The following is an 11,379-nucleotide window of genomic DNA, read 5'->3' on the forward strand; positions in this document are numbered from 1 at the left end:
TTCATATTGGGTTTGGTATGCTGAATTCAGAAGTTTTGGAAAACAAAGGCTGATTGTCTAGAAAAGCCCAGTAGAAGTATTTTGCACGCTATTTTTCCCCCTAACTGATCATGGCCCATTTTCTTATTATATTTTTTCAACCATGAAACCACAAACTTCAAACACAATGCTCACAAAAGTTGCTTATTCTGTTTGAAAGCCTCAGTTTGCTTAATGTAATGTAGATGTATCTGAACCTCAGCTGTGATTAAAAGATCAGGATCTGTCTGCGAATGCATATTTCCTTCCTCAGTTCTCTCTTTTTCTTTGCAAATTTCCCCAGCCTTCCTCTAATGTGCTGAAGGACAGATAAAGAACATGGACACAGCCTTGGTTCCTGAGCAACAAAACAGTTGAGAAAATTTAACTGGTATTAATAATGGTTAGGTTTGCTGCCCTCCAGATGTTTCAAGATTGCAGTTCCCAAAATTCCAGAATGGCTATTGAGAAGACCAAGAGGAACTGATGGCCAGGAGAGAAAAAGCTGGTAAAAAACAGACAGAGCATGACACCATAGCAAGCACCTGATCTCTTAACCATTTATGTCAAGTTGCCCCAGAAAGCAAAAATGTAAGACTATCTGAGATTTAAGCTTCTTCAGTTCAAATACATTAGTATTGACTTAGATATTTGTGATTTCGGGTTATACCTCATCTTTTTAATTTATGCAGAATTCATGTAATTACATTATTAAGAATACTTCTTAAGTGATTTGTCTTACTAAATCCTTTTGAGCAATGTTATTTTCTTTCTATAGCCCTAATGTGATTTCTAAACCATGTTTGTGGATTTTAATATCCATTGTGTTTTGTTTAATAAACCATGGTTAAAGAAATAATAGGTTTATGCAATGTGTGAACCAAGTGTACGTTAATATATTTTCAGGTGGGACCACAGCACAGCATCAAAATGGAATTTTATCACCCAATCTTTTCAGGTATTATATCAAATGGATAGACACTTTCTATCTTACAAATGTTGATCAATATTCCTGGATAACCAAGCATGCCCAGTCCTCACTGATTTGGTTTTAATGGAGGGTCAAAATTTCTAATGTCTAATCTCAGGGGTCCCATCAAATATTAATATTCCTGTCTTGTTTTTCAGTGCCTCCCTTTTAGCTGCAATCCTGCTGGCATTTACCAGCACAGCAGTTACACTGAAACTGCTGAAATGAGGTTTTAAAGAAAATAACACATCTGAACAAAGTATTGCAGCAATTCTTTTTAACAACTTTATCTTTACATTTTCAAATATCTTTAAGAAGCTCTTTGAAACTACATTGATGCTGCTTTGATTTGGGTTGGCTGCCTTTTATTCTTCAGTGGTTTCTCTTACAAGGCGGAAAATATGCTAAAAGACAGCAATAACAAAACAGGTTGAGTTTGGAAACCAAGAGTAGCAATTCTATTGCAGGAAGATGTTAGCTGAAAAAAAAATCTGCTTTGCGTGAGATAAAGCGCTTTTCCACCCCCTCCCTTCTATCACTTCTCATTTTCATACTGTTTCTGAGCCAATGCAAGCTGATTTAAGAATGTCTATATGGTGCAAAAGAAAGTATTTCTCTTCCACAGATTCTCTTCCATTTTTACAATGACCTTGAAGTGAGGATAACTCCAGGCCATGTACATAGGCAACTTCGTATTACAGTTTCTCTTGTTGATGCTGATGAAGGACAACTTATGGGCACATGGTAAGGGACATTACTCAGAACATTATTCTTCAAAATAATAGCAATAGGGTCATGAATGTTCTTTCTAGATGTTGCATAAGGACTCTACTCATCTGGAAAACTACAGCTCTACTTAGATGAATATATAAAGCAAGATATGGGTTGATACCCTCCACCCATATCTCATTAAAGTTCTAATTGTGTTAGATGTGTTATTTATAACTAAGTTATTAACTTTCAGAGGACAAAAAGCAACACAGAAGATTTCTTTTCAGTTCTACTGTGTGTGTGTATGTGTTTGAGTAGTATAGATACACAATTATATGTGCACTTCCTCAAGATATGTCCAGCTGATTAGAATGTAGCTTCCTATCAAGTAGTTCTGAACAACCTCGTTATTTTACTTTAACTAGAAACATGTGCACTTTATCAGTAAAATGTTACTGATTTTAACATCAGTCAATGGATTTAAAAGCAGTCTGGACTTTAATGTGTGAAATGTACAAAAATAGTAAACGTTTATCTTTTTTTCAAAAATTCAAGAATTTGTTTATCATGTGTGTGTGCGTATTCACACATACACATATATTCACACAGGTGTAGATTGGAGAAAAATAGAGAAGATCAAATGCAAGATGAAATGTATATTATGAGAACAAGTTTATAGAGTTAAGCTTTGCATTTCACAATCACAGGGGAAATGAGGAAGTTGCACAGGTTTAGAAAACTTTGTATATAAATACTAATTATTCCAAACTGGCTAAGAACATGTTTAGGGTATTATATGTCTATTTAAAAAGTTTGTAAAGTGCCATTTATCTAGGTTCTTTCAAAGGTGGTATGTAAATGTTTGAATACATTTAAATTCTGCAAAAATCGCAAAGCAACAATGATTAAAACCAACACAGGCAGATTAAAATTGTAAAAATATACAGATCATGCAGAGGCAACACTGAAAATGCTTTGATAATTTATGCAAGTCTTAAACTGGATGTGAAAAGATTATAAAAAGGATTGTAATGTATATGGAAAGGGTGTTCTACAGATGCGGCAGCACACTGACAAAGCTCTCTCCTTGACAGAGACAATACATATGTCCTCTAAGAAAGGGATTCGAAACATCCATGATCTTAAAGCACAGAGAAAAGTTGTATTCAGAATTTTAATGGCAGAATCTATTGCTTTAAAAGCTAAACATAAACAATTGATTTCAGAAGCAAATAAAGAAACAGACATTAATAAGTCCAAGTTATCTTCAAGCCCCATGTATCTGCAGTTACAGTCATCCACCTAGGAGGTAGCAAGATAACGGCTTACTGTGATCCAACTATCCTTCCATGTGAACCCTATCCAAGAACAGCTGCAACTTACGAAGTAAGTAAAAGACCTAGTAAAAGACCAAACCTAGTAAAAGATTCTCCATACCACTGATTCTAACTGGACCGCCAGTAACAAAGGTGGATCAAGGAATTTACTCCTCAAAGAAAGGTACAACCTCTTCAGAGCACCCATTTTTTAGACATAGGAAGCATTTACCCAGCCACATTCTGTCAACATTCAGTTTTAGTTTCCTGGCTTTCATTCAGCCCATTAGTGAATTCAAATACCAGTTCAGCATTTGCACAGCCTAATCTAGATCAAATTTTTAAAAAGCAAAAAAGGTTCACACATCAGGTTAAGCCATAGCTCATGATTTATTAACCATAACAAACTGAGCTAATAGCCAAATGAACACATTAAGGTTTAGAGTGATGTGTGAATTGAGTCAAAGAAATAAAACTGGATGTTATCTTCTGTCAAAGAGAACAGAAGAAAGTAAGTATTAAAATATAAAATTCTGGAATTTCCATTGTGGCAGTTCTCTGATTATGAACCCTACTGATTCCAGTCTTGGATACACAGCTTACCATTTGTTGTATAACAGCTCTTTGATATGTTAGAGAAAAACAGGGGAAAATAGTCTGTTACTGGGGGAAAAAGTTTCTGTCAATACAGTATATCTCATGTGTCTATGAAATCATTGCACCATCCAAAAATGAGATACATGTTGAATATGTACCTGTAAGCTGCCACTGTTTCGGATGTATGTTTCAGGTATGTGTCAATATTAGGGTTATCATTGTCAAAGCATGTTGTAGAGCATGGGTGGATTGCAGGCAGCTTTGAGGCCCCTGGAGCATTTGTAGCCTCTGCTGTGAAAATTGGTATCATAGTTTCCTGACATTCCTTTAGGTTACTTACCCTATGACACTATGTGGTGCCCAACCTGACTTTATTACTTACTTACCAATGGGTCAAAAGAGGGGCAGCTCTGAAGGCTAAAGCAGTCAGGTAGAAAAATATTTTTATACTAGTGTGCAAAGCATTCAAGAGAGCCCCTTTTGCCATGCTTATTAAGGTGAACAAAGTGACTCAATTCTAATGCTTAAAAGAGCCACCTCTTTTACAAGGCTTACACATGTGCTTTGAAAGCTGTTCCTGGCTGAATCCACTTGCATGTGCAAGCACAGCTATTTTCTTTCAGTGGCAATTCCAGTGGAAATATTGTCTGGGTAGACACATGCACGTGCAACCAGGGTCAGTTTTCAAAGCAGCCAATGAGCCTTGCAAAATGTAAAGCTGCTTTAACATCTCACAGAAAAGTGTTTTGTGCCCACTTGTGAGAACCTGGTCCAAGACGGCAGCAGAATGGAATTCTGATGGGGGAAAGCACACAAATGCATTTATCATTTCAGGGAATCATGACACAATGAAGTTTGAGAATCCCTGGGTTAACCTACATGTGAACATTTTCTCTGACTTGATCAAAGGAGCTTTGCTTCCCTTAAAAATAATGTGGTCCTTTATGGCCTGCCTTTTCTCCCTTAACTTCTGCTTTTCTTATACATATCAAAAGAACAAACGTTAGTTCTTTGAAATGAGTTGACACACTATATATAAGGAATTGAAATGACAAAAGGAGGGCTTACAATATGTACTCCAAAATCCGGGAAAGGGGAGGATAATTTTTTCCTCAATTCTTTCCTGCTTCTGATATTTGCCCCCTACTCATATCCTTCTCTGCAACACAAATTTAGGCTCTTGTTCCTTTTTTCCCTGCCAAAAAGTCTTTTCCTCACACTAAGTTCTGTGCACCAATCAATTACTGTACATCCGCTTATTTTTACTATCTCCCATTATGACCCCTGCCCCAGGACTTAAGGTTAAATGTATTTTTTAATAGTTGCTGACTACCTCCCAGCCAGCTTTCCATATGAGTTGGAACCTAGAAATAAGGAGGAATTTCCTGACAGTGAGAACGATTAAGCAATTGAATAACTTGCTTCCCGGAGTTGTGGGTGCTCCACCACTGCAGGTTTTCAAGAAAAGATTGAACAACCATTTGTCCGAGTTAGTATGCAGTCCGAGTTAGTCGGCAGGGGGTTGAACTAGTACCTCCAAAGTCCCTTCCAACCCTATGATTCTATACCTCTGTGAATGTAAGCCATAATCACTACAAGGGTATCACACCAATCAGTTATGTCCACAACAGGCAAACATTTTCAGACAGGTGGTTTTAACACTAGTAGTAGGTAAAAATAGAACAAGAACCCAAATTTACAGCTCCCCAAATTATTTATATTTTTATTAAAAAGTTACTAAGCTTCATTTGGAACATCAAAAGAGAATTATTACCTTTTGTCTTGCAAATTTCAAGAATACTTTTTATTATGAATATTGACCACATCCAAAGAAATAACTCCCAAATCTGAAAAGCATGAATTATTGTGACTTTAAACCTACACTGTCTACCAGCACAAATAAACCACCAAAAACCCCTCTTCAACTGTTGTAACTTCTTTTTTCTACAACTCCCCAAAGTTATTTCAGTCATGGATGGGTTTTGATTCTCAAACCTCAGACACTGATTTCAGTTCTGCCTTCTGGTAATTGCAGTGACTCTTTAATCATTTCTGCTTTTTCTGCTTATAGCCAGGTTTTGCTATACTATCAGCTCTTGGCATTTATTTAGCAAAGTGACCTTCAGAGTCCATCAGGGGGATGAAGAAAAGGAATCTTCGTCTTCACTCTCAAGTTCAAAAGTATTCTTTAAATTAGGCTCGTTTTTTTAAACTTACTTGGTCCTTTTTTTCTCTGTTATCTTAGTTTTTTGTTTTTGTTTTTTAATGATAGTTAAGAACCTCAACCTGGAATTGGCCTGGGCTTTTTTCAATGTCTGAGAGGGCCTGGTGACTTTAAATAACATGTTGCTATTGGGTCCTTTATCTTCTAAGGGAACAGAAGCCTCATTAGATTTTCTAATGGTGGGATGTAAGATCCATCTGTCAAGAACCCTGTATTCATAAACTTGGGGTCCTTAATATGGTACCTTTTGGACTTCCTTCCCTATCTGACTTTCTGTTACTGGCCACTCCACAATGGCAGCCTTTTTTTTCTTTTCCTTTTTGAATGAACAAGTCATTCTCATAGCAATACAGATCCCTAAACATGTTTGCAGAATTCTAAATATGTCCACTGGCTATGGAAGTCAGTAGTCTGTTATCAGTCATGTTTAAAAGCCTATGTGCTCTTGCCATTTAAATGAGACTTACCAAAAAATTAATTTATGAATGGAAAAAAACTTCTCTCCCACAAAAAGATTATGAGAGATATCTGTTAGATATTATGTGCATTACTTCTACTGAGATACATAAAGTATGCAAAACATAATTTCTATCTTGCCTTTCTCAGATTCTGAAGATGATAACTGCACCACCATTACTATTGAAAGAGGTACAAAATACCATAAAAATCGTGGTGATTCAGCCATTCTAGAGTGCCCTGTGACCTACTGCAGAAAAAAGCCTGAAATGAATTGGTACATGCTGAACAAGAGCGAAAAGAAGTTCCATATTTTGTATAATGGAAAAGGACATTCCATTTCATGGATGAATAAAAAAACGTTTGTTTTGGATTTTCAATCCGTTGATAAAAATGATAGTGGGCAGTATCGTTGTAAAGCTATTGCAGGAAAAAAAAAATTTGAGAGTCACGTTATAGAATTAATTGTTCAAGGTAAGCTTTCAGACAATATATATCCAGTTTATTGATTAAAGCTCTTGAACCACCATCCTTCCCACAACATAGTTCAGCAAAATGCCTTGGGAGTAGGAGGAGTTATGAACTATGAAGCTGGGGAGGGACACTAAAATATTAATAACCCATTCTATCTCCTGATAATTGTCAACTGATCATTTATTTTTGTTATTTTGCCCAAGAAATCAATATTATCATCAACAACAATATGATTATCTAGGCTGTACTGAAAAAAACCCTCTTTTTTTAATCTAAATTGAAAGAAGTTGTTTTCATTCTAAATAAATGACTTAACGTAGTTAACAATCCAGATGAGGGCAATAAATTGAAGCTTAAAACAAAACAGACAAAGGTGCTCTTGGAACAAGATGATCAGGGAATAGAAATTCATTCAACTCAGGATGAGATCACATTCGATTCACAATTTAAGTATATCTGTTTTAGTCTTGAATGTGAATGTCCTGTTTTTGAGATGGCCAAACCTGTGTTCACACAGTTAAAAACTAGTACACTACTGTATATTTTCCTTGATATGTCAGATCTCGCTAGTACATGCCTTAGTTACAGAGTTTTGGACTCTAACTTGAGCTACCTTTGAAAAGTATCTGGAAACTTCTTCAGCTGGTCCAGAAGGCTTGATCGAAACTAGTTGTAGAAAACATCAAAACTGTCTTTCAGACCACTTCCAGGCAACATTTGGAGAAGTAATTATATCTTACAAAATCTTGCAGTGTTTAGGAGCGGACTACTTGAAATAATTTATTTTTCCATAGCAGTCTGCATGGGTTTTAAGATTATTGAGGCAGGCTCTTTCAGTGTCAAGGCTTAGCATTTGTCAGCACTGTGATAGAGGATCTTCCTAGTATCTGCTCCCAAGTTTTGGAACTGCTTGACAAAGGAGGACAAATTAGCTGCAACACTGTTGTTATAATAGCAGGTAAAAATAAGTTTATTGAGCCTAGTTTAAGGGCTGATTTGTTGTTTTCCATCTTCTAGAAATGGTGGATTATCCCCAAATGTGTGTGTGTGTGTGTGTGTGCACGCGTGTACACTTTCAAGTCAGTATTGACTCCTGGCGACTGCCTGAACAAGTCCTTGTAGTTTTCTTGGCAAGATTTCAAAAGTGATTTGCCACCACACAGAACAAAAGAACTCTCCATTGCTTTCTAGATCTAGAACAGCTTCCCTGCCAGCTGTTATTAATATGTTGATAATTTTGTTTTAAGAGAAAAAAGATCACAAAGACAAGTTTTATGGATGAATGTATCATCAAATGTATCATCAAGCATCTATTTTGTTCCTTGTGTTTAACCTTCAGAATTATTTCCCTGTTTGAACTCAATATTTTAGTTTTTTTCCAGCAAGTTTTTTTTCCAAATTTATATGGACTTGGACATTACATGGACTTGAACATTAAATTATGTTTTATTAATGACAATTGACTGTGTTCATACAAAATAAACCTTAAAAAGTTACAGTAATAACTATAATGGCTGTATTCACACAGCACTGAGCTTCAGAACCAAGCAAACCACGTTACAACTTGGCACAAGACATAAATCCAGGTGATCAATAGTCTGGTCTCTTAATATTTATTTTTTAAAAGCTTAAAAACAATTTTGAGGACTGAATTGGATCAAGGAGATGGAGATCTACTTTTGGGGACCTCTTCCCACACAGGAAATAGCGCTAATAAATAGGATACTGATAAAACCCCATCCTCGGCACCAAGAAATCTACTCACACATTTTATTTCAATTTGCAATTTAATCCTTCAAATAATGTTCCTGGCTTTTTAGATCTGTTAAAACTATTAAATCTACAGTGCATCCTGAAACTGCTTTGAACCCTTTATAAAAAATAAGGCTATTATTGCTTTCAATGTTAATGAAATTTTGAATGTTCTGTCTATATAGATCCCAGTAACTCCTCAGTATTTCTAAATGCTAGAAATACTACAGAAGATCAGGAACTACCTGAAAAGATGTTGATTGTGATTTATTCCATATCATCTCTTGGTACTCTGTTCCTCATTTCTGGATGCTTTGGATGGCTGTGTTTCAAGAGGAGACCTCAAGGTGTGTTATCTAAATAATTTCATTCTTTCAATTCTCGGTTGGTTCCAGGATCAGATATTTTCTAACCTCTCCCTTTTGCTTTCAAGTCATCTTTTAATTTATTTCATATGGTTATGAAATATCATAGCAAATAAGGCTACTTATTTGGTGCTTATGAAACTCAGTGTCTTAAGTAAAGTTTGTTTATTTCAGATATTAAGGTTCTGATTCTATGAAGAGGATCAGGACATTAAAATTTGAAATAAACAACCTTTATTTCAGAGACAGTTGTGGTTTACCTAAAAAGATACTGAGATATTTCATGATCCCTGTTTTATGAAAAAATCTATTCTCATAACAGTTATAAAGTTGTTTTAACAACATGCTGTTTTTTCCTTCTCAGTAAAAAATGCAACAGGTTCATCAAGCCCAGAAAGTGGAATTAACAAGGTAGGTTTATTATTAACTTATCGCTTTAATTTTTTTTATTCTCCTCCTTCCCTCTGCAAGTGCCACTGCTGATGTAGCCAAACAATACTACAGTATCTGTGCATAATAGAGAGATATCATCAGGAAACCCAGCAAAATTGTCCAACATCTTGTTCATTAGTCTTAAAATGCTGATGGATTATTGGAGAAAAAAATTAATCATTGGACTATTGATGTGTTTCCAAGAGAAGAACATTGAAGAGAAGCAGTCTACATTGCAACGTTTTATTGAATAGCACACTTTCCTATCTCACATCCAAAAATTTAATACACATAGTCATGTTATTTCTCTTACAATCTTCTCCTGTCAGCCCTTCAAGGTAGGCTAGGTCAGGAAATATACTCCACAAGAAATACTGGAACTCTACTTTATTGTTACAGGCTACCATAACAGAATATCAGACAGTATATTCTCTTCCCTCATATATGAAAGAGAGTCAAGGTGAGGTCACCTTAACTTCTTTCTCACACACTCTTCCTTTTCGGGTTTCATTCATGTTTTGCTAACTGTCACATTCCTTCTCCGATCTCTGTTGTTTTCTCTACACCTCCTGAGTATATACTTTACTTCCAGGAACTTATTATTTGTATGATGAATGATTTTTCTATTCATGCACAATTTAAGAAGGTTCTGCCTTTGATTAAATATTTACTAAATATTTAATCAAATATTAATTAATTAACAATTAATTAACAATGTTTTGATTAATATTAATCAATCTTTTGGTGCACAGTACAACTCACTGAGTTTCATAAAAAGATTTGTGCTATCAGGTTGTTTGCAATTTTAACAAACTAGGAAAATGGAGTGATGGTGGTAGAAGGAAACATTAAGAAAACTCTCAACAGTTTTCCATTTCCCTACACATTCTTTTACTACTTCAGTTCCATGGAAATTTTGTCCCTAGTGTCTTTTTTATGAAGTGTTTAACATTAACATCATACTTGATATTTGAATTGTTTGGTGATCAATCTTTCTTTGTTGACAACTATACCTATTTATTATATTTTGTGTTTCTTGTTGTAATGTTTGCTGATCAATTTCTATAAGAACACCCAGCTCTGCAATGATGGCGCCACTCATGTCTTAGGTGAGGGATCCACATTTAATGAAGATTCCATGCCTTGCTTGCTTCAAGTTCCAAATAGGAATCAAGACAATTACCAGACAGCTTCTAGAACCGGTCTAAGTTCTATATATAATGAAGGCCTACCTGGAGATAAGGAGAACCCAATTATTTATGCAACATTAAGTCATGGAGAACTTTTTCAGAAAAACAAATCCTTTGATGAAATTGAACTTACAGAATATGCCATCATTAGACCGAAGAACTAAAAGTGGACATCATTCATTGATTAGTACTGTTTTATGTTCTCCATTATAGTTCAGCAAGCTTATCCACAAACACACTCATACAGTCTGTTTCTGCTTGGAACATTCTTCTGGAAAGAAATAATTATTTATTTCCCAGATAATACATGGCTAAATTGAATCACATTTTCTATGCAACTGCACTCTATATCTCCATGTATATAGCAATTAATTTGTCAATTACGTTTTTATAAATGTCTTTGAAATTACCAGAAACCTTGATATAATCTATAATGGACAGACTGCTGCCTTATGATGATTATATGGCCACCATTCTAATTTCATGGTTCCCAAGCTATTTTCAAAACATCTGGTAAGAATAATCTCTTTCTTTCCTCCAGTGTACAAAGGGAATTAAAAAGAGAGATGGAGTGACTTCACCAATTTTGGTTCTTCACCCATTCTTTGCTTCATTAGGACTATGGCCTTCAATAGAAAACGTTGCCTGTCTCTGAGCTGATGAATCTATGACACTATTGATTCACGAGTAGTTTATTACCAAGCTGTTTCTTCAGAAAATATAGATGAATATTTTATCAGTATTCTATAAAATTTAGCAATAGATATTGAATGCTAAAAAAAATACATGAACTATCGTTCTGAGGAACTGAAAATTGACTTCTATCAATTTTGACTGCAATCTCAGTTCACTGCATAACTATTGGGGAAGCTGA

At 35.3% G+C, this 11,379-nt stretch overlaps 1 protein-coding gene across 1 annotated transcript; it reads left to right on the forward strand.

Moving 5' to 3' along the window:
• The first annotated feature begins 1,554 nt into the window (after window positions 1-1,554).
• BTLA (B and T lymphocyte associated) lies at window positions 1,555-10,951 on the forward strand. The gene is made up of 5 exons (XM_063304431.1): window positions 1,555-1,732; window positions 6,443-6,766; window positions 8,704-8,865; window positions 9,248-9,294; window positions 10,385-10,951. The coding sequence occupies exons 1-5, from the start codon at window positions 1,663-1,665 to the stop codon at window positions 10,667-10,669; spliced, it is 888 nt and encodes a 295-aa protein (XP_063160501.1). The 5' UTR covers window positions 1,555-1,662; the 3' UTR covers window positions 10,670-10,951.
• The last annotated feature ends 428 nt before the right edge of the window (window positions 10,952-11,379 follow it).

Source organism: Candoia aspera, chromosome 5, assembly GCF_035149785.1.
Source record: "Candoia aspera isolate rCanAsp1 chromosome 5, rCanAsp1.hap2, whole genome shotgun sequence".
NCBI classification, from domain to species: Eukaryota; Metazoa; Chordata; class Lepidosauria; order Squamata; family Boidae; genus Candoia; species Candoia aspera.

Coding starts and splice junctions, on each gene's coding strand:
- BTLA (XM_063304431.1), top strand. CDS start 1,663: ATGTACATAGGCAACTTCGTATTACAGTTTCTCTTGTTGATGCTGATG. Junction 6,767..8,703: donor TATAGAATTAATTGTTCAAG/GTAAGCTTTCAG, acceptor CTGTCTATATAG/ATCCCAGTAACTCCTCAGTA. Junction 8,866..9,247: donor TTTCAAGAGGAGACCTCAAG/GTGTGTTATCTA, acceptor TTTCCTTCTCAG/TAAAAAATGCAACAGGTTCA.